Below are 27,976 nucleotides of genomic sequence, written 5' to 3' on the forward strand. Positions count from 1 at the left end.
GCAGAACAAGCTCCCTCCGGTAAATGTGCACATCAACAACTTTTGATAAACCCCGACAGCACTAAGCCATTTAAATGAGAACAGAGAACTCTGAAGTTTTAATTGTAACGTTATACGTGTACACTACCGCCTAGCCGGTGCTTAACCCTCTGTTTTTCGGGTTATACTGTACGAAAGGCACTCCACGGGCTGAATGTTATGTTGTAAAGCCTCCTTTACTGCTTAAATGTCGTGCACGCTTGTTGGCGCCTCCGGAACAAAGATCCCTTTGGAGGATGGTAGAGCTGCGATTCTGGGCCGGGGTCCGGACACCGGGGTCGACGATAAGAAATGCTCCAGGCACCAGGGTGAGGCAGAGCGCGGCATCGATAATAACGGGGCTATATGACCCTGTATGGGTCGCTAATATTTCACGTGTTTAACTAATAATTAAAGTGGTAATGTGTAAAGTAATTTTAGTGAGTTTGGTGTCAATGTTGTTGTGGTGGCACAAGACAGACCGCATGAAACAAGACATTTAAACCTACACCTACAAAGTAAACAGAAGAAGGGTTTCTATTGTTTGCTACATCTCACCCGCTCCACACGGCACCTGAGTAAAGTACAATCATCCTTGAACATTTGATGTACATTTTTTAACCATTTGTTAAGGTAACAAGGTGTAAAATGTTACACAACTCATTATTTGCAGACACTGACAATTTGTCTCATTTGTATCCAGGCGTCTCTGGAGTTATAGGTTATAAATAATCACCAACCAACCTTTTCTCATTTTCTCTGACCAACTAGAGTGTGTGTGTGTGTGTGTGCAGATCTGTGTTGTAAAACATGTACAGACTTTATTGATCCCTTTGTTTCTTACAGTAAAGGTGGTGGCCTGCTATGCAAACCAGGATGCGGTTGTCACTCAGGTATGAAGACAAACACTTACACCCAGCTCAATAATATAAATGACTTCTATGTGAAGATACCGCTGCCGTGCTACACTAAATCAATTTCAATTCAATTCAATTCAGTTTTATTTATATAGCGCATATTACAATCAGACATTGTCTCAAAGCGCTTCACAGGAACCCCCCTAAGAGCACTGTGGCAAGGAAAAACTCCCTTTAAGAGGAAGAAACCTTGAGCAGGACCCGTCAACTTAAGGGGGAACCAGTCCTGCTGCTAGTCAGAGAGGATGAGGGAGAGAGAGAGAGAGAGAGAGGATGAAGGAGAGAGAGAGGAGCAAACATGATACAAACATGATACAGTACAGAGCAAACATGACAGCAAGATGAAACAGTGATTATATTGCAATAGATATCTATATATATCGTCGGTCCATAAGTAGGAATAGTAATTTGATAGTAAAGATGAGCAGCAGGGGCTAGTGAAGTCGATGAGCACAGGAGAGACTGCAGGTCAGTATGCAGGTCTTGAGACCTGCAAAGAGAGAGAGCGAGAGCGAGGCACAGAACTACAAGGAAGACAGTTAACACAGATTATGAGACGATATTACCCAGTATGATCCAGACTAAGGAGAGTGGAGGAGAGGTCAGAGGGTGTTCAGAGGATCGTGTTTGTGCCCCGCGACAACGTAGAGCAAGAGAGACTTCACGGGCCGGACTGCAGGTCATCATCCAGGTCTTGAGACCAGTGTGAGCCAGACTAAGGAGAGAAAAGGAGAGGTTAGAGGGTGAGAGGGAAACTGCTCAGTGGATCATGTTTGTGCCCCCCGACAACGTAGGCCTAGAGCAGCATAGCTGTGCTACACACTAGGTCTAAGGCTAACTGTACGCCTTACTAAACAGAAAAGTTTTAAGTCTAGTCTTAAAGGTGGAGGCAGTGTCTGCCTCTCGGACCCAGATTGGTAACTGGTTCCATAATAGCGGTGCCTGATAGCTGAAAGCTCGTCCTCCCATTCTACTTCTATGAATCCTAGGAACTACTAGTAAACCTGCACTCAGAGATCTGAGTGTCCTATTAGGAACATATGGTACAATCAGGTCCTGCAGATACAATGGAGCAAGTCCATGAAGAGCCTTGTAGGTTAGAAGAAGGATCTTGAAGTGTATTCTTGAGTCCACTGGGAGCCAGTGAAGAGACGCTAGGACAGGAGAGATATGATCCCTTTGGCTGCTTCCTGTCAGAACTCTAGCTGCTGCGCTCTGGATCAGCTGCAGACTGTTGATGGAGTAATGTGGACATCCTGACAATAAAGAGTTGCAGTAGTCCAGTCTTGAAGTGACAAAAGCATGGATGAGCTTTTCAGCATCACTCTGAGAGAGGATGCTCCTGATCTTAGTAATATTACGCAGGTGAAAGAAAGCGGTCCTGGAGACCTGCTTAATATGAGAGACAAACGACATGTCTTGATCAAAGATAACTCCAAGGTTCCTCACAGTCGTACTGGAGGCCAGAGTAAATCCATCCAGGGAGAAAGTATTATCTGATAAACTAGTTCTGAGATGTTTCGGTCCAAAAACAATGACCTCAGTCTTGTCCGAGTTTAATAGTAAAAAGTTGGAGGACATCCAGTCCTTTATGTCCTTTAGACACGCCTGTAGTCTGACTAGCGGCTCCGTTTCAAGAGCAATCAAGAGCTAATATTTGTTATTAGACTATGAAACTATCAGTTATGTCATGCACTTTTCTCTTTACTACCTAGACACACCTTGGTTATGTCACTGCCAATAAACAGCAAGTATCTAAATGCAACAGGTCCAATGTCCATACATGTCCATTTTCCTCCACAGCTGGGTCCCAATCCCAGTTTCCTGGATGGAGTGAAGCTCGGCCGGGGCCAGTCGGGTAAACTCACCCAAGGAGGCACCCTCTACCTGGTTAATAAGAGCCATCCGTTCACACTGAACTACTCTTTGTGCTCCAATGGATCAACCTCCAGCACTACACAGAGAGGGCTGAAAGCCACAGATAAGACAAAAGGAAGGAGAGAAAAAGAGGACCAGTTGAGTCCGATGCCCAAACGAAGTATAAAGGACTTCTTTTCTACCTCACCAATGAAGGTAAGACTGTTTGGTTATTAAGTTGAAATCTGTGTGAGGTATTTTCACATGTGTCCTATTTGTGATGTTGAAACAGAGACTGTTTGTTAAAGGGACGTAACCTGTCTCTGTTCAGTCTTCTAAAAGGCATCTGAGCCCAGAGAGGGAGCATCCTCAGATGAAGCGCCCAAGAAGAGATGATGGTGCATCGGATAAACAGATAAAAGAAGAAGAGGAGGATGAGGATGAGAGGCTGGCAGAAGAAAGGCTTAAACAGCTGCAGCAGTTTGCTGAGAAATCCATGGCAGAGACGAATAGCAGTGGCCAATCTTCATCTTCAAATGTGTGTCAGAAGAGCAGCTGGCAGCAGATAGGCAACCTGCTGCTTTATACTGCTGCTGGTGTGAAAGGGAGTGACAAGGTGGGGACAGTCTCAAATGAACATCTGCTATAGGTGATCTTATTGTTAACTGCTGATTGTGCGGACTTGTTAAAGAGAAGACCTTTGCAGGTTAAATATCTAGTTAGAGTGATTGAAGAGTTAGAACTGTTGAAGCTGCTGGGAGGAGCAGCGAAAATAAAAATGATCTGGATAACAGAATTTGAAATATAGTAGTGAGTTTATACACTTATTGTGTTTTTCTTCCATTTCCAGATTGCTGGGTTCGACATTGATGGCTGCATTATCACCACCAAGTCTGGCAAAGTCTTTCCCACTGCACCAGATGACTGGAAGTATGTCTCTGCTTACTAGTGAAAGTGAAGTAGTGTGAGAATCTCCTTTTACATGTGCTAGCTGTGTGGCTCTTAAGCACTCTATGGATGGTTTTTGTCCTGTTGTTTTATCCAGAATTCTGTATCCTGAGATTCAGCCCAGACTGGCCAGCTTGCTTAAAAAAGGACACAAGGTGGGGGGGGGGGGGGGGCAATATAATGGAATATTATGTACTCCACAAGTGTTTGTCACCAAATTCATTTTGGCCTAATGTTGCTCCTTTTTACAGGTGGTGTTCTTTACCAACCAGATGGGGATCACTAAAGGCAAACTGAGGCCAGAAGTCTTTAAATCAAAGGTTGAGGACATCCTGGCAACGCTGCAGCTGCCTGTGCAGGTTGGTCAGCTTGACCCTCATCACTTACAAAGACACTGTGTGTAGAGCAATACTAGGATCTCACCCACGTCTGTTTCAGGTGTTTGTAGCGACCGGTCCTGGTATTTACAGAAAGCCAGTGATGGGAATGTGGAATCACCTTTGTGAGAAGGTACGAGTAAATAGAAATACATGGACACACCTGCCCATATACACACCCCATAAATTGCATGTGCAGGGAGGCGGATTGTACAAAGAATGAATTTGTTTGACTGAGTCACGGGGCAGAACATCCCTCTTAATCTGTTTCTCACAACAGTGTTTACTGTTGGTTTTGCAAATGAAACAGTCTGATCTAGTGTAATTGTGTTTGTCTTTGAATGTTTGTTTGTCTTTTTTGCTCAGGCTAATGATGGTGTGACTGTTGACAAGATGCAAAGTTTCTATGTTGGAGGTAAGAAAACATGCTCCAAATGTGTAAACCTCACACATAAGAGCACAGACACAAACGTTCTCACACAGCATCTGATTCCACATGTGTGTCCAGATGCTGCAGGAAGGCCTGAGAACTGGGCTCCTGGGAAGAAAAAGAAGGATTTCTCTTGCAGTGACAGATTGGTATGTGCTATGCTTTATGCATCATTTTTCTACCTTCTCCTCCACCTGGCCTGAAAGTGCAGATTTGATTTGTTTTGCAAAGCACACAAAACTGTTTTCCTTCTTGTTGTAGTTTGCTCTGAACATCGGCTTGCAGTTCCACACCCCAGAGGAGTACTTTTTGGGCTGGAAGGCAGCCTCCTATAGGCTACCTGAATTTGACCCTGTGAGTGCCATTATATTCTGTACTATAATGTCTTTATACTGCAGGTTATGTTTGCTAGTAGTTGTATCAATCTGATTTACTAGAGGAAGCTTGACTCAACTGCCAGACTGTACGACCCACCATCCGCCTCTCTCACCTCCAGCAAGACAGAGGTCATTGTTGCTGTCGGTTTCCCTGCATGTAAGGAAAACAGTTTCAGTTTTTCACCATTCTTGCCTCCCCTCACACCATTAAACACTCCTCTGATCATGCCTACATCTCACTTCTTTATCTGCAGCGGGTAAATCCACCTTCTTCCACACACATATTATTCCAAAGGGATACGTCTATGTCAACAGGGTGAGTGGAGCTTTGATAGAAGCAGTAGCGTTCAAATGTTTACTGTCATAATATTACCATGATGGGGATAATTCTGATTATATTATGTTTATTTCTATGTCAGGACACACTGGGTTCATGGCAGAACTGTGTGTCTGCCTGTGCGAGAGCTCTGAAGGAGGGCCGCTGTGTTGCTGTAGACAACACCAACCCAGACCGAGAGTCCCGCAAGCGGTAAGGCATAACTGTATCAGTGCCTGTGTTTGTGCTCATACTACACTCAGGATTCACCTCACCTCTGTGAGCATATTTCAAAGATTGACCATCATGCACAAATTAGGATAATTATATTTGCATGAAGGGTGGAGATGGTCAGATTTGTGTCATTTGTAATTGACTGAGCAAGCAAATATGCAGCAAAAGTTACCATGGATACAACTGGATGTGTTACTCACAGTAAAAAAAAAAAAAAAAGCTTATTAAACAACATTAAATATTTGAATGTTTTTTTTATCTTCAAAATATCTGTGTATGAAAATAATACATAATAATTCATTCAAATTATTTATATAATTTAAACCCTTGTAGCTCTATTGTAATGTGAATATAAGTATTTGTGTGTGTGTGCTTGGCAGATATGTGGATGTAGCCAAAGCAGCAGGGGTGTCCTGTCGCTGTTTCCACTTCTCCGCCTCCCTGGAGCAAGCCAAACACAACAACAGAGTATGTTTCACTAAACTCACCCGTTTTTTATTTATTCTGCTGATGATGCAAGAGTTTCAATTTGTTTTCGTTTGTGTTGTTTCAAGTTCCGTGAAATGGCTCCATCAAACAGCAAACACGACAAGGTCAATGACCTGGTTTTCCACAGCTACAAGTAAGTGAAACGGTTACTAAACACTTGCCACTGAGATTTTATTGCTGACACTGACCTGGTCTGCCTCTGACTCATGACAGGAAACATTTTGTGGCTCCTGCTCTCTCTGAAGGATTCTCTGAGATCCTCCAAATCCACTTCGTTCCGCACTTTAAAGACACCCAATCAGAAGTCCTCTTCAGGCAGTTTTCTGAGGGCTGATACATTTTGCTTTTCATACACAGGTGACACCATGTAAAGTCACTGACAAACACACCAAATCAGTAATATCTTTTCGTTTATTTTTACTCAGCTAATGCTGTATTGGCTGATGTGTCCAATTTGTGATATCACCATGTGGCTTGTGGCCTCTTATCCACAAAGAGACAGGATCAGCTTAACAATTAACAATTAAAACAATTAAAAGTGTCAATACGAATGTACAAATGTAGTTTGATTAAGCATGCAGTACACATGCAGAATTACTTTTACAGTCTATCAGCTACAAAAATAATATTACTCTAATTGAGAATAAAGCTTTGGAATCTTCTTTGACATGATGTGAAAATCTCTGCTCATTCAGAAGTCACAGTGACGCCTGCAGGCTGTTGATCTCAGGCAGGAACTGGATCTCCTCACCCAGATGCTGTTTCAACCATGGCATTATCTTGAAGAGGTCGATGTGAAAGTCTCGAAAATCACTGTGGGATGCAGATTCCGACAGCTTACATACATCTGCGATGCCCCAGCTTAATACTCCCACCTGGAGATGAAAGCAGGCTGTTGTCTGATGATGATCTCTGCAGTAAATTGTTAGAGAGAATAGTTCTAACCTGAAAGTAGCGCTTTCTTTTTTGCAGAAACAGAGATCCACCAGAGTCACCTGTACAAACAGAGAATGGTCATTTTAATCTCATAGTATAAAAAAAATTTTCACACAGTAGTCCAGACCTTTGCAGGAGATGGTGCCCTTCTTTTTATCAGTGCCACCAGAGCAGAAGAATCTGTCGGGTACATACTCATCCAAAGTCACATCTGTGGGCTGCTTTAGTATTGACCTTGCCTTCTCCACACAGGCTGGCCTCTGCAGACACACAAAGGCCCTTTGAATTGGCCTATTGTCACCATGTTACTACCGTACTTAATGCTGTGAGCTGCTCTCACCTGACTCTCTGTGTGAATGAACGTCACTGCACGTGTCTCCTCGTTCTCCTGATTTTTGTACTTGTGGATGAAAAAGACTGGCATCTCCTGGTGTGTTAGCAGTTCCTTTCCTGCTCGCACACACAGTATGTATTGAATGTGAAACAGACTCATCATTAAACACATTGTTGTAATTCTTAAGGTCAAAGGTCATACTGTGCTCCTCGCAGGTCGAGTTTATCCTCTTCAAGGCTCGGGAAGCAGGTATGGTGCAAGGCAGGCAGATAGGTCTGTGTCAACGTTTAGTACACACAACACTTTGTGCTACAGTATTGTAGGGATGGAATGAATGGATGAATTCCTATTTGCAAACAGCTCTTACCTGGCCTTCCAGGACAGAGGGATGCTGTTGTTCAGCCGTACCAGAGCAATATCATAGTCGTAGAACTCGGATACGTTTCTCTGTTGGAGTGTGTAGATGTTGTATTTGGGGTGCATGATCACCTTGTTGACTTTTACAGTGCCCCCACCTGATAAGCAAAGGAACTCCTCTTTATTTAAGTGTAAAACATTGATCTTCATAAGTACTGTAAAGAGACACAAACCATGTTCTACAACCAGTTGCCCTGAGACTATGCCTGTACTCTTTCTGGCGAAGCAGTGAGCAGCTGTCAGCACCCAGTTCTGGCTTACAATAGAGCCAAAACAGGACTTTGATTTTCCCCATTCAGGCTGTAAGAAAGGAAACAGTTCATAAAAATCCAGTAGGTAAAGTATTTCCATCTTGCTGCCTGTACAGCTGTTCAAAGCTCTTACAGATTTTAGAGTCACATGCCAGGGGCTGGTGTAGGCTATGACCCCACCCTCTATCTGTTCCTTGGTGATGTCTTCCTGAGCAACCCCACAAATTGTCACACTGCTGTCACCTAAAAAAAAAGATTAAATTTGACTTACTGTTATGGTGGCATTCATTTTTAACAAGCATGGTTACTTTAAGGTTGAGATCAGCTTCCTACATACTGATGATGTCGTTGAACACCTGTCCCAGTGTGTTGAAGTCTTTCAGAACAAAGAAGTGCTTTTCACCATTTTTCTTTGAGGCCAAAGAGTTCAACATGTCTTTCTTCACCTCTCGTCCCACACCAAATACATAGACATCTGAAAGCACACATTGAACACATAAAGCATTTACATGTATTACTTAACTGTTAATTTTCTCGATCCAGCGTGTGTTGCATTCAGTGAAAATGTACACAGTGCAGCTCACCTAGCAGTCTCTCATCTGTATGATCATGGCTTATGTTGCTGTAGCCCACCAGGTGCCGGATCTGAGCCAGCGCCCACAGAGGGTCCTTTCCTGTGTTGTGGAAACCTGATGGCAGAAAGACATTTGTTAATACATTTAATTTAATACATTTTTAAACTGTTTTTATCCATATCTCAGATTTTACCATCTGTTTCTATGATGATGATGTTTTGAGTCTCATTAAAGTGGTGTTTTCCTGCATCTTGTTTAAACAAGTTGATCATCTCACTGACACGGTACAGTGCAGAGTAGAGGTTGGTGCCTGTCCCGCGTTGGTGGCCTGCAGATGAATAACACAAATCACACAAAACATAAATCACTGAAAAATAATCAGCCATGCTGACTAAATGAAGGCGTGAAAGGGAACACAAGGCCTACTCTTGTGGTCAAAGTTCATCAGATACCAAATGACATCCTCACTGCTGGTGCTTATGTCTGTGTCTGTGATGTTCACAATGTCAATACTCTGGCTGGCAAATGATAACACATGGAACCTCAGCTGAACGTTGTAGCTGTCCAACTGGAGAGAAAATGAAGAAAAATGAAGGTTGCGCACAATGTGATTAGTCAATTTTTTCCACATTTAATACAGACCTTCCTGATCAGTGCAACAGTGGCATTCCTGGCCTCATCAAAGTCCTCCTTTTTGATGCTTCCAGATGTGTCCAATAAAATGTAGATGTTCATACGACTGCCATCCTCCACGTGGAAGCTCCGGCCAAAGGATGATTTCACATCTTATACATACAAAGTACATTTGTGTAATGTCTGAGCATTTGTAAAACACCTCTCACTCACCCCCTGGCAGTCAGAATGCACAAACACTGTTGATGTCAATGCAACAATTATCACCCACATAAGTGATTACTTTGTCTCCTACTTTGTCTTTAAAAGGTAAATTATCCTTTTTTTGTTTTGTTTTTTTTGTGCTAAACATGAAGCTGGAACTTCCCAGAGCTATTGTGTTGGTCATTATCAATAAATTCATTTTTATGTTAAAATCTAATTTCCTAATTAAACCCTAGAGGCTCCATCACATGTCGCCATGGATACAGTAGCTTCTCTCATTCGCCTTGGTTCCAGATTGCCTGGGTTGGAGTGTCAGAACAGACACTAGATTTTGCAATACTATAATTATATAAAAAGGTTTCATGTTGAGTACCCACTTTGTTTTTTGGAGTCTGGTGAGAGGACGTCCATCATTCCTGCAAGGGATCCAGCCATGGCTGCAGCCACAGTGCTGGGGGAGTCAAAAGTATAGGGACCTATGATAGAGCACACACTTTCTTTTTTAGCAGTTAAAAGGCATCTTTTGTTATCTTTAAAAGGAGTTAAAAAACAAATCAAAATTACCATAGCACCGTGGTGTGGAGCCACTCCACTCCCTGTTCTCCAGGCAAACCCTTTCAGCTGACCCCAGCAGAGCCAGTCCTTTCTGACATTGGTATGTCACCTTCTCTCCTGTCTCAAACTGTCCAGGTGACCTCTGAGCCCCAGGAGGGATGCCTGGGTCATCACAGTCCCCAGCTGCATATTAAAACATACAAGAACAACAGAGGTTTATAGAAACAGATATTTGGAATAGAACAATTAGACAGTACTGGAATGATTAAAAAAAAATATGGGTTCTGCCATTCCTCACAATGGTCATCACACACAGGAGTGTCCCCTGTCCACTGTCCAGAGGATGTGCAGTTTCTATGTGCAGACCCACACAAAGTGAATCCTTCTCGACAAGAGAAGCTCTGTGTTGTCCCAACACGGAACCACTGTTCTCTGGGCCAGAAGTCACCGTTATCCAGCTGGAGCTGACCAGGACACAACACGTCTGGATGCAGCACAAGAGATGGAGGAGGATGGAATCACTGTGTACATACATGTATGAGACTGAATGCATCATCACCCAAAACATTACCTTTACAAATGGCCTGCAATGCAACCCTGCCGCTAGGTAATTTCATGGGCGACCACTCCCCCCAAGGTCCACACAGCCTATAGCTGACAGGGAATGGGTATTGCCCCGGGCTGCAGTGATAAGTCAGCATGCTGTCCTGCAGTCCCCCCTGGAGAAGAAATATGTGATCAGCTACAATGTGATTTCACCTTCCTGATCTTTGTTTGTTTTGGTTGGTGAGTGTTGGTGAAAATGTAACATTGCTGATTGATGTAAATGAAAAGTGTATAATTACCTGTGAATATGTGACGAATCCACCTTTGATGCTTTCTGTGTCTGAGCAGTTCATAAGCACGTCATCATAATAATTATCCTCGTACTCCTGCGGGGACACTGAAGCACAAAATTCTGTCCATATCACCAATCCATACAAATGTGATGTAATCAAATGCACTGAAAGCTGTAATGCTCACCCCTCTGGATGGAGACTAACAGTAGGATCCACAGCAGTGACTTGACGTACATGACAGCAGCTGTAATTTTGTCTTGAAAAGACAGAAACAACAGCAAGTGCGTGCTTCAAACTGCAGTCAGATTCTTTATTTGATGACTGATTATCCATTAACATGGCAGGATTGAGGGAGGGGTGGAGCAATTTTGGACACAGATTCATGCTTACACTTTCAGTTCTGGTGAAGTAAGGTCTTTTTTTTACTGTCAAGCCACTAAGACTATTTCAGAACTCACAATCCCCTTATCACTTCTTGCTCATATTTTCCCACCAAACTTTGCTTCAACACTGTGGCTGATTTGGTGGTGTCGGGGTGAAAATGGTTTATGAGAAAGGAGTGGATAAATTCAGGTCTCAAGATTACAATTTATTGAACAATGCGGCAGATTCTGAGCCACAGAGCTCTGGGTTGTTGTAACACAAAGAACAAGGCAAGACATGAACAGAACAACCAACAACAACCAACAACCACACAGCAACAACAACAACTGGACATGGAATTCAGACATTGATATACCCCAGGGGTGTTCCCTCCTGCCAGCCCACAGGGGCATCTACTATCCCGCCTCTCCACTGGGCTGCAGGTACAAAGAAAAACGCATCTTAATGTTTTACACCATACTGGACCCACTTTGATTCTGTGATACCTTATAAATTTATGACCATCTCATACCAACAATGAAATTACTTCTAAATACATTTAGAATCCTCAAATTACTTTGATTTTCTATAAAAACCTCCTAGCACATCAACACTTCATTAAATAATAAACACAAAAGTTAATACTTCATGTTAGGGACCCACTTCTATATATGTGAACACACACTGCATGTTAACACCGTGCAGTGTTATCCCTAAATGACTGCCCTGTGCCAGTTCAAATGGTGAAAATATTGTGTGGCCGCTCACATTTATCTGCACTAGTTTATGCACCTTCTCTCTCTAGGCGTCAGCATTTAAATAGAACTTTTTAGTAGCTTAAAAGATCATTACAGGGATTATAGAGATTTAACAGGGACCCCCACCTGATCTCCACCCCCTGCCCTGTCCTACGCTCTCCTCCCTCCCTCTTCTCAGGGGCTCAGTCCTCTCAGCTGACTCGGCTTTGCTTAGCACTATGAAGGAGTTTCTAAAACTCTTTTGTACGCAGTCACACACAATTCAAAAAAATGTGTGAAACACAGGTTGGTGCTGCATCTGCTACATTGGACAAGACGACATAAAATACCTTTTCAACAAAACAAAAAACAATCATGGATATTCTCATGTGAATCACATTGTTTTTTTCATTTTTATCTGGACTACATTGATGGATTTCCAGCAAAGGACTGAGCTGTGCTGCAGGATCGAAGGCTGCAGGGTTTCTCAACAACAGAAGAGGTTTACAGCCACTTCAAAAAGCAAACAATGAGGAGAATTCTCAAGGAAGGAGCTTTAAAATTCCCTCAGAGAGATACAGTCCTCTTCACAAAATCCTCCTGGATGTTTCTGTCACAACATCAGACCCTTTGAGAAGCACTGACCGGAATCCCTCTTCTTTTTCTAAGAGAGGGGGTGACTAAAGATGTCAGACCTCAGCCAAGTCGCGGTATACTCAGACTCCTCAGATATTTACAAGGTGAGCAGAAAAGTTTAAGGTTAAGCATAAACTATGGTCATATCAGACCTAACAAAGCACTGTTGTTTTGCTTTCTTTCTTCGTTTTTGTGTGATCTGATCTCTACAGAATGTCTTTTGCAACCCTGCCTTTGAGCTGGAGGGGGAGCGAGAGGAGAAGGTGGAGGGCTTCAGGACATCCTCATCCACTCCTGAACCAATCAAACCACCAGCAGCTAGTGAGTCAACTTGAACTGTATTCAGTTATGAGCTATATTATTACAAATATTAAACCCAGCTGGCATTAGGGACCAGCATGCAGGATTTAATGCCACGTGGTGGCAAGTGGTTTTTACACATCGGCACCTGACAGTACTTGTTGGCATCTGGTTGAATTGTCAACTTGCTTGCTGGACGTGCCTCCTCTTCGTGCTCTCCACACTGATTGGTTACCTGTATGCTGCCAAAACTCAAACGGGATTGGTCAAACAAGATGGGTCAATAACACTTGGACTTACGGGAACCAGAAAGCTTTCAGTGCCAAAGCCTTGTCCACATACAATGCTAAGGTTTAAACGTGTCTCAACCTCTACATTTTAAATACACAGTGCTTGCACGTTTTGTGTGGTTGCAAAACCAGGCAAAGTCCAGTAGTTTTGTAGCGTAGATTTTAAATCACTGGAAGAGCAAGATAACATGGTTTTCAGGGTTTGTCCCAACTATGCTGAATTCATGCCAATTTATGAATCTAAATTACAGTTGTGTGGTTTAAATCATATGCATACATGTTTGGGCCATGTAGGCCTGGCTCGGGGTCTGTTGGGCGTGTGTGTGATGCGTCTGCGGGGCCCAGGTTGTGGATGGGGGATGGTGGTGGTATCTGCCACTGTCCTGCTCCTGTTAGCAGCCCTCGGCTTGGCTCTGGCCCTTATTCTTACACGTAAGTCCCTGCTGCACCTCAAATCCATCATGACAGTGAAAAGGAAATCTCACGCAGATTGAAGGAATTAGATTTCACACTGTATCTGGAAGTGATTTCTGAAAACTGTTTTCCTTTTCACATTTAAGAGATTAAAGGTCAGGCAGTGGAGGATCAGCAGCCCTCCACCAGCACTCCAGATCTGCACAGTGTGTTAGATGGAGCATCCCATACTTTACCCACAGTCCCTGCCAACAGAAGTCAAGGAGGAAATACAGCCACACCACAGTCTGCCAGGATACCTCCATCTGAAACAAGTAGTCCAATCTTCACACATAGAAATGATCTTTATGTTCTGTTTGTTTACCTTGGATGTTCTTTCTAATCTCTTCTGCCTCTAAGGATGTGGAGGAGTGTTGACTGACCCTGAAGGCAGTTTCAGTTCTCCAAACCATCCTGGCTCCTACCCTCCAAACTCACTGTGTGTGTGGGTGATTCGAGTCCCACCCTCCTCTCTGGTCCAAATCCATGTATCCTCTTTGACCGTGGAGGGACCTTCTCCCTGTCTGTTTGACTGGCTGGAGGTGCAGGAGCAGGTTGAACAGGGCTCTGTCGTCACCAGGTTGGTCATGCAAAAACAGATCCTATCTCAGGACACGTCATTACCTTAAATTGTTGCTAGGTGGTGCTAAAGGTCTGCATAATTAGAGAGTATTTTAATACTAAAAGCCTCTTGGAAAAAGAGACTTTGACCGTTTTGCTTAGTGACATTCTTGGAAATTGCCAAAACGTATAATTTCTGTTACATAATTCCTGCACACAAATCTTTTTAGGAATTTGTAGTTATTTGGACTCAAAGCTGTAAACATAAGAAAGAAAAAAGGGATTATTGTAATAATCTCACCTGCAGGTTCTGTGGAAACGTAGCACCGCCAACAGTCAACACAAACAGCAGCACAGTGTGGGTCACTTTCCGCTCTGACGGCAGCATTGCAGGCAACGGCTTCACTGCACAGTACAGGGCCATACTACCTGGGCACAGTCAGTACACGGTGCACATTCATGTGCAGGTGTGTCTCCATGCATGTGACTGTTTTGTGTTCCCCTTAGAGAGCTGCTCCAGAGAGGAGTTCATGTGTGACAATGGTCGCTGTCTGCTGCTTGTGTCCGTGTGTGATGGTCAGCCCAACTGTCATGATCAAACAGATGAGGCAAACTGCAGCCATAAACATAAAGGTGAGAGTGAGGTGAGACAAGGCTAGAAACAGACAGCTACATTAAACACAGGTCACAGTGAGGCTATATCTCTTCACAGAGTGTGGAGGGCAGAAGGTCGGCCCCTATGGTTACCTGGAGAGTCCAAATCACCCCAGACCTTATCCTCATCAACAGGTGCATTAGACTGACAAACACTCAGAAACAGCCAATAACAGCACAGTGACACCATGTTGATTCACTGATTTCTTGCTTTTTAGTTGTGTATATGGTATATATCTGTTGATGAGGGTCACGTCATCACACTGAGCTTCCGAAACTTCAGCCTGGAGACTCAGGATGTGTGTGAGTTTGACTACGTGGAAGTGCACGACAGCGTCAGCACTGGAGGTGGAAGAGTCCTGGGACGGTGAGACTTGTCTCGCTTGTTCAGTTACAGTTTCTCCTGCAAGTCATATAACAAGAGTTTCCTGAGGCATCGTGTGTTTTCTCTGCCTTCGTGTCAGGTTCTGTGGTACTACCTTCCCACCAGACCTGACCTCTTCAGGTCCCCACATGACAGTGGTGTTTGTAGCTGATGAAGGAGTGGCTGACAGCGGCTTCAATGCAACATACCAGGCTGTGTCCACACTGGGCAGTACGTTTTCAAAGCTCATTCGCATGTGATTGAGAAGTTCTTTATTTCTCTTTGCCATTTGCCATGTGGTGGCCTTTCTTTTTTCCTTCCTCCTCTTTTTTTCTGATTTTCTATAAAAGCTTCCTTTTAATAACCTATTTTTGTATTTCTATCAAAGGGACATGTGGTCCTAGCCAGTTTGCCTGCAGTACAGGGGAGTGTCTTCAGCAGCGTTGGCTGTGTGATGGTTGGAACGACTGCCCCAACGGAGAGGACGAACAGTCCTGTAGCAACTCCACCTACCCTCCTTTCAGTGAGTCCATGTTATCTCTGACCTCAATCGGAGCAGTTTTTGTTTACACTGCCACTGAGAAGCTGATGCAGTCAGAAAAGTTACACACAACATAAATGTTATTATGTGAAAACACAAGTATTAGCTGTTAATTATAATGATGAATGATCTTCTCTCACCAGCTTCATCATGTGAGTTCATAGAGGTAGAGATGTGTCAGGGTCTCAGCTACAACCTCACTTCATTCCCCAATATCTGGCTGTCCATTGCTGACCAGAGAGAGGCTGCCACACTTCTTCGACAGTATCGGGTCAGTATCGAGTTTAAATTCACAATCAAGCATTATCTTTTCATTTGAAGCCAGACATTTAACCTCCGTTTTACCATCCAGGTACTGATGGAGCTGGCATGCTTCGAGCCTCTTCGGAAGCTGGTGTGTGGGATGTTTCTGCCTCAGTGCAGCCCTCAGGGCGGCGTCCTCCAGCCCTGCCGCTCAGTCTGCTCCTCGGCAGAGCAAGAATGCAGCCAGGCCCTGGACCTCTTCTCCTTCAGCTGGCCCTTCAACTGCCACCTTCTTCCTGACTCAGAAGACCCCATAGACTGTTCACTGCCTTGAAGATTTGACAGTAATAATGTATTGAAGTGGCTATTTTTATATTGTATTGTAACGGATTATTATACAGGTCCGATCCCAGAGCGGGCAAAGACATAAAAGCCTACACTTACATTTGGTGACAAGAACTAGCAAGAAGAGGATGAGTGTTAATACTGTGGACCGGGGTCTATCTTAGCAGAATGAAGGTTTCAAATCTCCAATAGAAAACAAATTGTTTAACTGTAAATTGTCTTTTTGCACTATTTATGGCTTTGTTGTCAATCATGTAACATAGTAAATAATGAGCAATACAGAAAGAATAAAAAACTGTATTGCATTGTTCTTCCAACACACCACACTGTCATGATGTGCTTTTATTATTTCAGTGCTTAGTCCAGATTTGATCTTGGGTAGGATACCATGAATCAATCATCATCACAAATTATGAACTCTGAGAAAGCTGACCTGATACACATGATATAAACACTCACAAAAGCACTGTGTGAACGTACCTGGATTAACTTAAAATCGGCAACTGTTGTTTCATAAAATTGAGATTAATCAACAGGTTTGTAATTTAAAAAACACTTAAATTTAGAAACCAAATTGTCCAACCTCTGGTTTCTATCAGTAACATAAATGCATCTGGCCATTATCATTACGCACACAACCTGTATGGCAGATCCTTACACATCCATGGCAAAGAAAGTGCACAATAGGAAACACTTCTCTCCTCACTCCAATAACCCAGAACAGAATATTTAATATAAAGTAATATTTTGTGTTCTCTTTTGACTCCTGACAAGATGTTGCTACAAAAGGCTTGAATGCAGGTTCATCAAAATAAGCGATGACTGACTGAGCTGCTATGCAGGGACAATCAGTTTCAGAGTATGGTCCAGAGCAACAGCAGTCAGGCCCCACACTTTATGTTTCCCGTTACGAAACACTGGAAGTGTGTATCCATACTTGTCACCAGTGCGGAAGTGTGTGTAGCCACGGTTCTGCGGGTTGCACAAATGAGCCAAAGACAAAGTGAAGATTTCTTCCACCTGGGAGGAAAAGAGACAAATGGCGGACGTTAGAACTTCTGCTCAAAAGGAGCAGTTAACAAAGGTAATATGAAACTTAACACAACCCCAGAGATCAATTAGTTGCAAGTTACTAATATGTAACCACACCCATGAATTAACCCTAACCCTAATACAGAACCAACAGCAAAAATCTGGCCATAACCCATTTGTTTCAAATAGATTTTAAATGAAGGGTGACCATACCTCCCCAGGGTTTGGTTTGAAATTCAGCTTCTCTAGAGGGCCGAGGTTAGCCAGCACAGGAGCAATCATCATCCCTGACTGCAGAGACACATCAAACACACAACACTGTAACCATTAACCTGAAGCATTTTATTACACCAAAAAAATCACAGCATATTCAATAATTACAGTGATTCTAAATCATTACCGGACTATACCTAATGCAATCAGATAAGACAAAGGGTTTATAAGTACACACAAATTTAATACACAACCGTCAGACTCACCATATCTCTGAGAGGCTTCATGATGCCCCAGACACACTCTGTTGGCACACTGACACCCAGCTCCTCTCGGGCTTCTCGCAGGGCAGTGGCCACCACATCTTTGTCAGATGGATCACTCTTTCCTCCAGCAAAGCTACACAAAAAAGTAAAGGAGGACACATACTGTTCTGTGATAAGCCCTTTCAAAAGCAATAACATCTGTTTTTAGCCTCCCACTAACCTGACATCTCCCTTATGCCGCCCCTTCAGTGTGCTGGAGCGCAGGGTGAAGAGAAAAGCAGGCTGCCCCTCAACAGAGCAGAGAGAAACCAGCACAGATGCCCATCTCCCTTGGTTCTTTCCTTGGCTCTGACCTGTTTCTTTTTTCCCCTTGTAGAGCGTCAGATTGTGTCCAAGGCTCTGTCGACACCTGCTTTCATTCTCTGGGGACAGACAGTCTCTCCAGGTGTCTGAAACACGAGGGGAAGCCTGATGAATAGCTCTTGCTTGGTGAGAGGACAGGCTGAGGGGCCGTGGTATACTGTGACAATGGTTTACAAAACTGAAAGGTCCAACAAAGTGCTGTCTGTAATATAAATGGCCCGAAGGAAGGTTACATTGAGTCTTATTTGTGGTGCTGAGTGAAGACTGGCTAAATTCCCAAGGTCCTCTCCAGCACTGAAGGCAAGTTGTATTGATTAAACAGTCCCAGTTAGTACTCAGAGAATCATCCCCCCGTTTTGCAGCTGTCTGAGGGTGGTAATGATGGCTTAATAAAACAGCTTTGGTTGGGTCAAACGAAGCGCCTCTCAGCTGACCCTTATCACTATCCAAGCTGAAGATAGACAAATGTTTTGAACATACAGTCTCTGATGATCTTTCCAGTCTTCTTCTCTTTCCACATAGGTCTTCACATCTCTTGCTCTTGACATGCCTCGTTTCCAGCCATCTAACGTTCTCAGGGAGAGCAGAAATGTGGGATTCTCTTAACAGCAGCAATGACCTTATGGGGCAAGAGGTCAGGATCTGAGAACCCCTAAACATCCTAGAAAACACACATAAAAAATATCAAATGTGAATATGACTGTTCATAGGAAATGTCACCTGGCTTTACCAGTGCCGATTAGGAGAAATCGTAATAAAAACAAAACGTTCTGGAGAGTACAAGCTCTAGTTAATTAAACACTCAGCTGAGCTAGGCTCCCCCGTTGAGAGATGTACCCAAACACATCATATTTGTTGTATGTTTACGCTGCTCAAGAGCCTTGAACCATGTTGAAAACAGCCCTATCCATAGTCCTAAACAGGTTAAAGTTTACTGCGTCAAAGTTCGCCAGTAAGGCACAGTTACTGCTAACAAACTGGCTGTATCTGTTTGTTAGCCATACTGTGTATACAATGAAAGCTTTTCTACTCCTCTGCAAAGTTATTAAAAATCTTGTTTAACTGCCATCAAGACCTTTAGTGAGCCGTCAAATCTACACACGCTAAGCTAAGCTAACACACAACTAGCAAAACAGAAAGCTAACACGCTAATGTCATCCGTATTCCAAAGCTAAAAATGGAATTTAAACAATGGCATGGACACGACACGCCTCCCAGTAAGTGATAAAACGTGGCATTGGCTTTGTTTTAATAGCAGAGCGTGATTTAACAGCGGAGAACACTCACCTTAAAAGTTGAATCGGCAGCAGTTGGCCTCTCGCCCAACTAGCCGGCTGCCACTAGTCAATATGGCGGAGAGCGGCTTCATGCGCGTCAGTGCTGCCCTCACTGCGCCGTGCTGACGACAAGTCCAAACTTTCCATTGTTTTTTTCTCTCACAGCAAATAAATGCAGAGTGGGGGTGAGGGGGCACATTACTGAAAGATGAAATCACTGGAAAATCTCAGCATCTAACGTCACATGTCTTCAGAAGTGAAAAACCAGTTTGACTTGTTGGTTTGCACTGCATTTGTAAGTTCATTCACTGAGTAGACTAAAAGGAGTTTATTGTGATTTTAGTTTCCGGTTTGTATGCAGGTTTTCATTTCTTAACTTTATGTGACTCCATCCAGTTGAATAGCTCATTTCAAAAAGTGGAATTAACTAGCACTAGATCAGAGGTCTTCCAAAAAGATTTGATGAAGTAGGAGAGAGTTATGATGTAAGACAGAAACTCCTCACCTCACCTGTTTGACCAGCCACACCCAGAGTCAAGGTGCTCCAGTATTTTAGGCAGCATGTGATTCATGTAAACTGGCATTTCAGCCTCACTATCCTTAGCAGTGAGCTTTATTTTTCTTGACCTGCTATCATTTTAGTCCTCATCCTGTAACCTGAGAGAACCATGGCCTCAGCCTGGTCTGAGGAGGAGAACTTTGCCTGCCCTGTGTGTCTGGAAACCCTGAAGGACCCTGCCACTATACCCTGTGGACACTCGTACTGTTTGGCTTGTATTGGAAGTCACTGGGACAAGGAAGACAGCAAGGGTCAGTACAGCTGCCCTCAGTGTAGGCAGATGTTCGGCACTCGGCCCTCGCTGGCCAAGAACACTCTGCTAGTGGAAGCTATGGAGAAGCTGAGAGCCAACAGCCTGAGGCTGAGCTCCTCCACAGCTGCCTCCACAGCCCCACCATCAATGCCTATCTACCTGGACGTCCTGCCAGACAAAGGGCCACGGAAGGGCAGCATGTACCCACAGCTTCCCACTGTGGACCCCAGACTCTGCCCTCATCACCAGAGACCCCTGGACTTGTTTTGCCATGAAGATAAGGAGTGTGTGTGTGAGTTGTGTTCCCAGCATGGACACAAGGGACATCGTTTGCTCAAGCCACAAGTAGAGCGAATAGAGAGACAGGTATGTAGCTTGGGGTATAAAATAAACTATGTTGTCAAAAGTGCAGCATTTCTAAAAAGTAACTGAACCTGAAGTACTTGTAAAATATCATGTACTGAGCACCAGAAACACCTTGCTACACCACCTGTCATCAAGTACAATCCAGTGCAATGTCTGTTGTTTTTACACTAACCAGTGGTGTGTGTGTGTGTGTGTAGAAGGAGCTTGTTCAGATGGAGACAGGGGTACAAAGGAGAATCCAGGAGACTGAAAAGAAGCTTAGGGAGCTCCCACATGCTGCTCAGCAACACAAGGTAAGCAGAAATACTGATGTTTGGTGTACTGTTCTTGCTTCTCCTTCCAGTGCTTGCTCGGGGGTCAGGGTTTCTGTAAAGTGCCTTAAAACAATTCTGATACCTGATCCCTATACAGATTAAATGGAATTGAACTGAATAGTTTTGTTTGTGAAACGTGTTTATTTTCTTCCTCTTCCTCTCTTTCTCTCTCTCTCTCTCTCTCTCTCTGCTCTCCCAGGCCTTGCTCCATGCTCTGGAGAAGGACAGCACCGAGTTGTTCTCTGAGCTAGTCAAGACAATGAGTCTGACAGGCACACAGATTGGGGACCTGCTTAGATCCCATCAGAGCTCCTCAGGAACCAAGGTAGAGGGGCAGATCCACAGACTGGAGCAGGAGGTGGCACAGCTCCAGTGGAAGAGTGAGGAACTGAACAGACTGGCAGACATGCAGGATGACATCTGCTTCCTGAAGGTGCTTGAAGCTGCTCCTTCTTTCAGTTCTCCTCAGAAATTTACTGCAGCTTGTCATTGTGAAACCTTGTGATATTTTTTCTCAAGAATTTCCTCACCATGGAGCCCCTGGATCAGATGGGTGCTGCGGAAGAGTCGGTGCTGAGTCAGCAGGAAGCTGTGGTAGTCGCCATCCGCTCAACCATGAAAGAACTACAAGAGTCAGTTCAGGATATCTGCAAAGCCAACCTGACAAAGATCACCACATTAGGTAAGCATTCTTCTCCCTCTTCCTCTCCCTCACCCTACAGATAGTCAAAACTTTCCTATTCTTCCTAGTGAATCATGACCCCATGGCTTTGGTGACCAATGGCGCAGCAGCAGCAGAAGCATCTCCAGATGGGCAGTTAACTTCACAGGATACAGGTATGGTATCTTTACCCAGTTTTGATTGTTATCTTTTGATCTCAGTATGTTTATCTCAACTCTCCTTGCTCTTGTAGTGTATGAGATGATAATGAATCCACCACCTTCACCACCAGCACGACCTCCAGGTAAACTACATGTAGTAGCACAGGCTGATTTAAAAATAAATGTGGCAGAGTAATATTTTTCTAAATGTATTTTCTTCTTCTAGTGCACACGTCTTCAAGACCTGAGCGCGCTGTGTTTCCTCAGGGTAAGTATTAGAAAGTCTGCACAAGCTTCAGTGGTGTCAGTTACCATGTAGTTAATATTTCTAATGGTTAATCTTTCTGAATTGTTGCCTCTCTCCTCCTGAACTCTCTGGACATGTAGCCTCAGCCCCCCCTCCACCCCTTCCGCCTCTTCGTCCTCAAGGTAAATTCAAACGATTACTTAACCACGATCCATGATTCTGCCATTTCCACTTGTTCAGTATACATTTTGTTTTTTGTTTGTTTTAGCATCTTCTGTAAGACAAGTAGTGAACGCTGAACCACAAACCAGAGAAGAAATGTTAAAGTGTGAGTTCATCATAGTCAACATAATATGAAGCAGATTACAGACCAGTGTCTTCACTAAAATCCATGCTCCTCTCCCAGTCCGCTTTGAACCCTCCTTGGATCCCAACACAGCATATCAGCGGCTGCTTCTGTCAGATGGTGGTCGTAAGGCCACGATGCGAGCTGAGAACCTGAACCCCCCAGACCATCCTGACCGCTTCCAATTTTGGAGACAGGTCCTCTGCAGAGAGCCTCTGGGTGGAAGCCCTTACTACTGGGAGGTGGAGTGGACCGGCCCAAAGGTGAATGTGTGCTTTCTTCTGTTTTGAAGAAGTCCTGCATCACTTGCTTCCTTACCTTACCTTACCTTGTTTTTCTCATCATGCAGATCACTATTGGTGTTGCCTATAAGGCAATGGAACGTAAAGGTTCTGATAACAAAAGCCGATTGGGCCACAACGCCCTGTCCTGGAGCCTGTACTGGTCTGGGACTGGCTTCTCCTTTTGGCATGACAACCAGGAAAAAATGCTTGGCTCACCTAAGGCCAGACGGATCGGCATCTATCTGGACCAGCATGCGGGGATCCTGTCCTTTTACCGCATCGCTAACAACCAGGCGACCCTCATCCACCGACATGAAGGAGAGTTCACCGGCCCGCTCTACCCAGGATTCAGGTTCTGGGCTGGAGTAGGGGCTACAGTGACGGTCTGCGAACTTGACTGAGCTGTATAAGACCAATGTGCTGCTGCTTATTGATACAATTGTTTGTTAATGTGTACAAATGCTGATTCTCTGAGCTTCCTTCTGCCTGCATTACGTGAAAAAAAGAAGAAAAACTAGGCATAGCTGATCTTATCTTTGATCTCTACACCTCATTGACCTCAATGCTAAAGCTTTCTATACTTATCTCTTATATCTTTAGTACTCCCATGTAACTGTTTTGATTCTCTTTTGTCCACCTATTTTCCATCTCTGGACTCCAGATGTTATCAATGAACCTGTGATTAAAAATATCAATCGTCTCCTCAGTCAAATATTTACTTCGATTTCCTGATTCATTACTGTCTTGGATGGACGTCACATTCTTAACCAGCTGTCTTGCTTTGTGCTAGTTAGTAATCCAACACTATTCACAGGAGGACAATAAAACTCTCATTTTACAGTTGGTGGCAACAGTTTGTTGTGTTTGCCCTGATTGAAGGAGTTGGGACATATTAGAAACAATAAACACAGATGACATGGTGTCTTTCAACGTGTCAAGGTTCTCCCTCAAATTAGATGTTTTTTAAATAGCATAGAACATGCAAGGCCATTGTTTGTTGCTCAGTTAAATGCATATTTTATGTGAACAAAACAAACATTTTATTCACAAACATCTCATGGTAAACACGGGGGAACCTTTTTGTGCTGATGGGAACGATGAACCACGCAGACATTTTACCTCAGAGGATAGATGATACCTGACCTACATTAAATACACAAAGACCTGGAGGTTATGTGTGTGTGCCTGTGGAGCCCCTACTCAATAAAGACATGAGTTAATGTATACAGGGAGGAGTTACTGTGTTTGAATAGAGGGCTTGGGAAACGTACATATAAATATTGCTGTGACTTCTGCATCAGTCTATCACACCTTCTGCCCTTGTGAAGCCATCATCATTTGCCAGCATCACCATGCGAGGTGAGATTTTGCTATAATTAACAATAGAGGCATGTAATAAGACAACTGGAGCTCTTGTCAATGATTATGATTTTGGGTTCATGTGTCCTTGCTCTTCTTCTCCCAGCTATTGTATTGCTGTGTCTGTTAGAAGTGGCGGCTGGCCAGAACTTTAACTGGTATGGAGCTGGTGAAACAGCAGCCCCTGTTGATCCTAACACAGAAAATGGTGAGATTATTATAAAAATCATTTTGGTAAATAAACAGAAATATGTCTGCATGTAGACTTTTCTGAAACGTTTTCATGTCTGTGTTCAGTGTGCGTCACGGACCAGGCATCCTGCGGCTGCTGTTTGATGCAGCAACAGATCCACAGGATGCAGATGTTCTTTAACATGAGCCTGGACGCCATGGAGAAGGAGCTGATAAAAACACAGACCGTCCTCAACAACGTTAGAGGTGAGTGTGACTCACAGAAACACAAAGCTCTGTTCCCAACTAAATAACACATCTGTCTCTTCTTTTTTTTTTTCCTCCAGCCAGCCGCAGTGCCTTCTCTGTCGCTCTGACCAACAACATCAATATGAACTGCTACGGGCCCTTCCGTGATGACAAGCTTATCATTTACAAACATGTCTTCCTTAACCTGGGAGGTGGCTACGATGTGAGCACTGGTGTCTTCACTGTTCCACGCTCTGGTGTCTACAGCCTGGCCCTCACTGTCTACAGTGATGCTGGTGCACCCGGTAACACACTGGCCGCCTGCGCTAACCTCCTGGTTAATGGCCAGCTGGTGGGTGGAACCCATGACATAAATATGGAAGACCAGGAGGACAGTGCCAGTGTTGTTGTGGCCCTCCACCTGAAGGCTGGGGACAGAGTGGTGGTTAACCTGCCCACCGGATGCTTCCTCTGCGATGACCACAGCCACTATAATACTTTAACTGGTTTCCTGCTGTATTCTACTGACTAAGTCAGGGAGAGGTACCCTACTGACAGAATCTGCATCTAAAAATATGAAGCTATCCCGTGCAGACAGCTGTGCCTTGCAGCCCATGTCCTGTGTGATCTTTTGTTCTCTCAGCGCTATAACATGATCACTCATTTTGCATGTTTCATTCCATCCTGCTGTCCTTGATTGTTTCTAATAATTGAAGACTTTTCAACCATTAGAAGCAAATCGTGTATGTCTATGTCACTCCAGTTTCCTCACTAATGTTAAAGTCTTCCTTCTTCCTCAGTTACTGATTGCTTTAATTGTATGCCATGTAACACTACTAGAAAATAAATCTGAATTTAAAAAAGGAAACATTGTGAGGTATTTTCTCCACGATGGAAGAACTCAAATGATTTAGCAATGGATTTTATGTCTGGGTGAGCAAAAGTTACAAAATACTTTCAGCTAGCCACCCACAATACAATTTAAAACACTCGCAGCTGGAGATTTGGATGATTTTCACATCTTCTAACATGAAAAAAGTTAAATATATGTGAGAACTACTGAGTCAATCTACAACTCTATAAGCAGCAACACATAATTAGAAACTGGCACCAAGTTGATACCAGTCACCCAACATAAAACCAGCCGAACAGGAGCAGCACAGAGAGACCACCTGACCGATCCAGCAGGTCATCATGCAGGTTGGTTGTTAGATGATTTCTATACTAGACCTGTACATCAAAAAAAGATGCCTCTATCTATTGCACAACAGTACACTGCACAGCTAGCCTGTTAGCTTTCAGAAAATAGCTACAATACAAAACACAGATGTCAAAATCATCATGTGCTTTCATTTCTTGAGGTCAAATCAATGCTAAAATGGAGCTAAAGATGACCACCAACACCCCAACGCTTTATGTTTTTTTAGTTTATGATAAATTATCTGCAAAACCAAATTCTCATCAGCCTCAGCCTCTGACATGAAAAGAACATGAACCTACTTATCATTTCCATAATAATTAGCCTATGCTAGTTGATATTAGCATTTAGCTTTATGTTCCACAATTTCAGTGCAGCTTCACAGAGTTGTCACAAACAATAACAACATTTATTCATTCATGCCATCTGTTTAAAACAGAGTGTAACATCCTGTAATACAATTGTGCACATTTTAACAGCTCTGTCATAGTATTTTGCTCCTTATGAGGTAACAAGCCTCCATACAGCTCCATGTCATCCACACTTCCTCTGAAGTGAAAGATGATGCCTGGGTGGCATCAGCAACAAAAGCCTGAAGATTCAATCTGCTCATGCGTGGATTATAGCAAATGAGAGCCTCTAGCCATGAAGAAATACAGCTTCATTTATAAAGTTATGTTGAACATAATAAAATAAGGAGGAGCAATGTTGGAGAGGTGGAATTAAACGATGAGGCTACAAGGGAGGGGCTCTGAGAAAAATATATATCTGCCACTCTGGTCTAAAAATCACTCTACACTTCTTCTATCCTGCAGAAGCATTTTCATCATTTACCTGCATCAACATGAGAGGTGAGACGGCAGTAGGAGGCACCGGGGTAGTATGTTCTGACTTAAACAGTCAGGCATGATGGATTTAGTGAATCTGGTTTCTGTGTTTCATGGCACATATCTGTGTATTTTTTTCCCTCCAGCCATTTTCCTGGTGTGTCTGCTTCATGCAGCCTTTGGTCAGGATAAAAACTTTTCCTGGTATGGACCCATGAACCCAACCAGTGATCCTGTTTCGGACTCATGTGAGAGATTGTCCTTTCTGTCAATGTAAAGTCTCCACGTATGCTCATCTGTCAGCTAATATATTTATGTGTTTGCAGTGTGTGCCGCTGACCTGTCATCGTGTGGCTGCTGTTTAATGAAGAAACAGATGAACAGGTTGGAGATGTATTTTAACATCACTGTTGGAGAAATGAACAAGCAGCTGACAACAACCAAGCTGGCCCTCAACAACATGAGAGGTGAGTGATACAGACCTGGAGGAGGAGCAACAGATTGGTTTGTCAGTCCTTTCACCTGAGTAATTTCTTCTTATCTGTCTCTCCAGCCACCCGCAGCGCCTTCTCCGTCGCTTTAAACCAAGATGCAAACTTGGCTTGCTATGGCCCCTACACCACTGACAAGTTCATCACCTACCAACATGTCTTCATCAACATGGGGAACAATTACAATGCCGTGACTGGCATCTTCACTGTTCCCCGCTCTGGTGTCTACAGCCTCGCCCTCACTGTCTACACCACTCCAGTGCTTGGTACAAACCTGGCCATCTGCACAAACCTGCTGGTTAACAGCAACTTATTGTCTGGCCTGGTTGAGCGATCCGGTCCTGACGGCGAAGACAGTAACAGCGTCGTTGTGGCTGTGAAACTGAGGGCCGGGGACCAGGTGGGCGCCAGCCTGCTCAAAGGATGCAGCATCTGTGACAACATCAACCACTACAACACTTTCACTGGTTTCCTGCTGTATGCTACTGACTGAGCTAGCAAAGTGTAGCTGCTCATCACAAAAAGAAGTCTGTTAGAAAAAAATCTTTATTTGACCCATTAGCTGTCGATGATGTCTTTTGAATAATGTCTGTGTGTCTTTTATTTTGCTGTCCCCCACCCCCGACCCCCACCCCCTTTAAACCACAGAAATGATGTGGTATCAGTTGTCTGTGTAATCTGTACAATTTACCAAGATAATAAACCAGATTTTTAAACAAATATGTGGCATCATGGGTTATTATGATATCAATAAATAGATGAAAGTTGAATTAGTGGAATAAAAAGCAAAGGCTTTTTTTGTTATTTGCTCACAGTTTTCCTATTTAATAAAAACATAATGTAAAATGAATGAAGTTTCACCACTTAAATGAAACCACTATGAGTCCATAATAACATAATAACATAATAAGAGTAAGGTGGATGATTTTTATCATCTGGAAAATGATATAAGTTCTACATTGTGTAATAAATAAGGGTTAAACATCATATTAACCCTTCAGGTACAACAACACAAATATGATGCACAAATCCGTTATCCAGTCTACAACATGAGTACTTCCCTGTAAAAGCTTTCTGAGGCAGTTTGTGGGTGCACAAAATGACACTGACACCACTTTCCAGACGACATATAATACCTGGTCTGC

General features: G+C 43.5%; 7 protein-coding genes across 7 annotated transcripts; 5 read left to right on the forward strand and 2 right to left on the reverse strand.

Moving 5' to 3' along the window:
• Positions 1 to 194: 194 nt before the first annotated feature.
• Positions 195 to 6,630, forward strand: pnkp (polynucleotide kinase 3'-phosphatase). The gene is made up of 17 exons (XM_028419501.1): positions 195 to 347; positions 865 to 911; positions 2,739 to 3,008; positions 3,124 to 3,408; positions 3,643 to 3,722; positions 3,838 to 3,895; positions 3,992 to 4,099; positions 4,179 to 4,250; positions 4,484 to 4,532; positions 4,626 to 4,696; positions 4,809 to 4,901; positions 4,985 to 5,081; positions 5,179 to 5,240; positions 5,344 to 5,453; positions 5,855 to 5,942; positions 6,029 to 6,096; positions 6,177 to 6,630. The coding sequence occupies exons 1-17, from the start codon at positions 227 to 229 to the stop codon at positions 6,295 to 6,297; spliced, it is 1,800 nt and encodes a 599-aa protein (XP_028275302.1). The 5' UTR covers positions 195 to 226; the 3' UTR covers positions 6,298 to 6,630.
• Positions 6,357 to 11,408, reverse strand: LOC114444718 (complement C2). Its single transcript, XM_028419492.1, has 19 exons — positions 10,892 to 11,408; positions 10,714 to 10,811; positions 10,440 to 10,587; positions 10,167 to 10,352; positions 9,878 to 10,051; positions 9,691 to 9,789; positions 9,119 to 9,261; positions 8,903 to 9,044; positions 8,670 to 8,804; positions 8,486 to 8,590; positions 8,239 to 8,376; positions 8,035 to 8,144; positions 7,824 to 7,950; positions 7,601 to 7,748; positions 7,435 to 7,508; positions 7,240 to 7,349; positions 7,027 to 7,159; positions 6,909 to 6,958; positions 6,357 to 6,838 (listed from the first exon to the last, which is right to left on the reverse strand). The coding sequence occupies exons 1-19, from the start codon at positions 10,941 to 10,943 to the stop codon at positions 6,662 to 6,664; spliced, it is 2,349 nt and encodes a 782-aa protein (XP_028275293.1). The 5' UTR covers positions 10,944 to 11,408; the 3' UTR covers positions 6,357 to 6,661.
• mfrp (membrane frizzled-related protein) lies at positions 10,617 to 16,515 on the forward strand. Its single transcript, XM_028419502.1, has 14 exons — positions 10,617 to 10,654; positions 12,251 to 12,547; positions 12,656 to 12,764; positions 13,328 to 13,465; positions 13,594 to 13,761; positions 13,847 to 14,066; positions 14,355 to 14,485; positions 14,555 to 14,680; positions 14,760 to 14,836; positions 14,920 to 15,068; positions 15,166 to 15,296; positions 15,454 to 15,588; positions 15,750 to 15,877; positions 15,959 to 16,515. Exons 2-14 carry the CDS (start codon positions 12,494 to 12,496, stop codon positions 16,181 to 16,183), a joined length of 1,791 nt encoding a protein of 596 aa, XP_028275303.1. The 5' UTR covers positions 10,617 to 10,654; positions 12,251 to 12,493; the 3' UTR covers positions 16,184 to 16,515.
• Positions 16,516 to 16,523: 8 nt separating this feature from the next.
• Positions 16,524 to 19,498, reverse strand: nudt8 (nudix hydrolase 8). Its single transcript, XM_028419517.1, has 5 exons — positions 19,356 to 19,498; positions 17,926 to 18,729; positions 17,706 to 17,838; positions 17,440 to 17,517; positions 16,524 to 17,214 (listed from the first exon to the last, which is right to left on the reverse strand). Exons 2-5 carry the CDS (start codon positions 18,726 to 18,728, stop codon positions 17,029 to 17,031), a joined length of 1,200 nt encoding a protein of 399 aa, XP_028275318.1. The 5' UTR covers position 18,729; positions 19,356 to 19,498; the 3' UTR covers positions 16,524 to 17,028.
• A 411-nt stretch (positions 19,499 to 19,909) lies between these two features.
• ftr86 (finTRIM family, member 86) lies at positions 19,910 to 23,211 on the forward strand. The gene is made up of 11 exons (XM_028419500.1): positions 19,910 to 20,523; positions 20,721 to 20,816; positions 21,037 to 21,270; positions 21,357 to 21,519; positions 21,588 to 21,674; positions 21,752 to 21,802; positions 21,886 to 21,927; positions 22,047 to 22,088; positions 22,175 to 22,234; positions 22,313 to 22,515; positions 22,602 to 23,211. The coding sequence occupies exons 1-11, from the start codon at positions 20,014 to 20,016 to the stop codon at positions 22,935 to 22,937; spliced, it is 1,824 nt and encodes a 607-aa protein (XP_028275301.1). The 5' UTR covers positions 19,910 to 20,013; the 3' UTR covers positions 22,938 to 23,211.
• Positions 23,212 to 23,888: 677 nt separating this feature from the next.
• On the forward strand, positions 23,889 to 24,847 carry LOC114445094 (complement C1q-like protein 4). Its single transcript, XM_028420050.1, has 4 exons — positions 23,889 to 23,895; positions 24,002 to 24,103; positions 24,193 to 24,333; positions 24,414 to 24,847. Exons 1-4 carry the CDS (start codon positions 23,889 to 23,891, stop codon positions 24,845 to 24,847), a joined length of 684 nt encoding a protein of 227 aa, XP_028275851.1.
• Positions 24,848 to 26,357: 1,510 nt separating this feature from the next.
• Positions 26,358 to 27,324, forward strand: LOC114445095 (complement C1q-like protein 4). The gene is made up of 4 exons (XM_028420051.1): positions 26,358 to 26,364; positions 26,487 to 26,588; positions 26,667 to 26,807; positions 26,894 to 27,324. Exons 1-4 carry the CDS (start codon positions 26,358 to 26,360, stop codon positions 27,322 to 27,324), a joined length of 681 nt encoding a protein of 226 aa, XP_028275852.1.
• Positions 27,325 to 27,976: the final 652 nt, after the last annotated feature.

This window comes from Parambassis ranga, chromosome 13 (genome assembly GCF_900634625.1).
Source record: "Parambassis ranga chromosome 13, fParRan2.1, whole genome shotgun sequence".
Taxonomy (NCBI): domain Eukaryota; kingdom Metazoa; phylum Chordata; class Actinopteri; family Ambassidae; genus Parambassis; species Parambassis ranga.

Excerpts from the sequence above, each read along its gene's own strand:
- LOC114445095 (XM_028420051.1), top strand. Across the intron at positions 26,589-26,666 it reads TGATCCTGTTTCGGACTCAT|TGTGTGCCGCTGACCTGTCA; the intron begins GTGAGAGATTGT and ends ATGTGTTTGCAG. Across the intron at positions 26,808-26,893 it reads GGCCCTCAACAACATGAGAG|CCACCCGCAGCGCCTTCTCC; the intron begins GTGAGTGATACA and ends CTGTCTCTCCAG.
- mfrp (XM_028419502.1), top strand. The coding sequence starts at position 12,494 with ATGTCAGACCTCAGCCAAGTCGCGGTATACTCAGACTCCTCAGATATT. Across the intron at positions 15,069-15,165 it reads GGTGGAAGAGTCCTGGGACG|GTTCTGTGGTACTACCTTCC; the intron begins GTGAGACTTGTC and ends CCTTCGTGTCAG. Across the intron at positions 15,297-15,453 it reads GGCTGTGTCCACACTGGGCA|GGACATGTGGTCCTAGCCAG; the intron begins GTACGTTTTCAA and ends TTTCTATCAAAG.
- LOC114445094 (XM_028420050.1), top strand. Across the intron at positions 24,104-24,192 it reads TGATCCTAACACAGAAAATG|TGTGCGTCACGGACCAGGCA; the intron begins GTGAGATTATTA and ends GTCTGTGTTCAG. Across the intron at positions 24,334-24,413 it reads CGTCCTCAACAACGTTAGAG|CCAGCCGCAGTGCCTTCTCT; the intron begins GTGAGTGTGACT and ends TTTTTCCTCCAG.
- pnkp (XM_028419501.1), top strand. The coding sequence starts at position 227 with ATGTCGTGCACGCTTGTTGGCGCCTCCGGAACAAAGATCCCTTTGGAG. Across the intron at positions 348-864 it reads GAAATGCTCCAGGCACCAGG|TAAAGGTGGTGGCCTGCTAT; the intron begins GTGAGGCAGAGC and ends TGTTTCTTACAG. Across the intron at positions 5,082-5,178 it reads TGCTGTCGGTTTCCCTGCAT|CGGGTAAATCCACCTTCTTC; the intron begins GTAAGGAAAACA and ends CTTTATCTGCAG.
- nudt8 (XM_028419517.1), bottom strand. The coding sequence starts at position 18,728 with ATGTTTAGGGGTTCTCAGATCCTGACCTCTTGCCCCATAAGGTCATTG. Across the intron at positions 17,518-17,705 it reads TGAAGCCTCTCAGAGATATG|TCAGGGATGATGATTGCTCC; the intron begins GTGAGTCTGACG and ends GTGTCTCTGCAG. Across the intron at positions 17,215-17,439 it reads TCAAACCAAACCCTGGGGAG|GTGGAAGAAATCTTCACTTT; the intron begins GTATGGTCACCC and ends TTTTCCTCCCAG.
- LOC114444718 (XM_028419492.1), bottom strand. The coding sequence starts at position 10,943 with ATGTACGTCAAGTCACTGCTGTGGATCCTACTGTTAGTCTCCATCCAG. Across the intron at positions 10,052-10,166 it reads TCCTGTGTGTGATGACCATT|CTGGGGACTGTGATGACCCA; the intron begins GTGAGGAATGGC and ends TTTAATATGCAG. Across the intron at positions 8,591-8,669 it reads CATCATCATAGAAACAGATG|GTTTCCACAACACAGGAAAG; the intron begins GTAAAATCTGAG and ends TTCTGCCATCAG.
- ftr86 (XM_028419500.1), top strand. The coding sequence starts at position 20,014 with ATGGCCTCAGCCTGGTCTGAGGAGGAGAACTTTGCCTGCCCTGTGTGT. Across the intron at positions 20,524-20,720 it reads TAGAGCGAATAGAGAGACAG|AAGGAGCTTGTTCAGATGGA; the intron begins GTATGTAGCTTG and ends GTGTGTGTGTAG. Across the intron at positions 21,803-21,885 it reads ACCACCAGCACGACCTCCAG|TGCACACGTCTTCAAGACCT; the intron begins GTAAACTACATG and ends TTCTTCTTCTAG.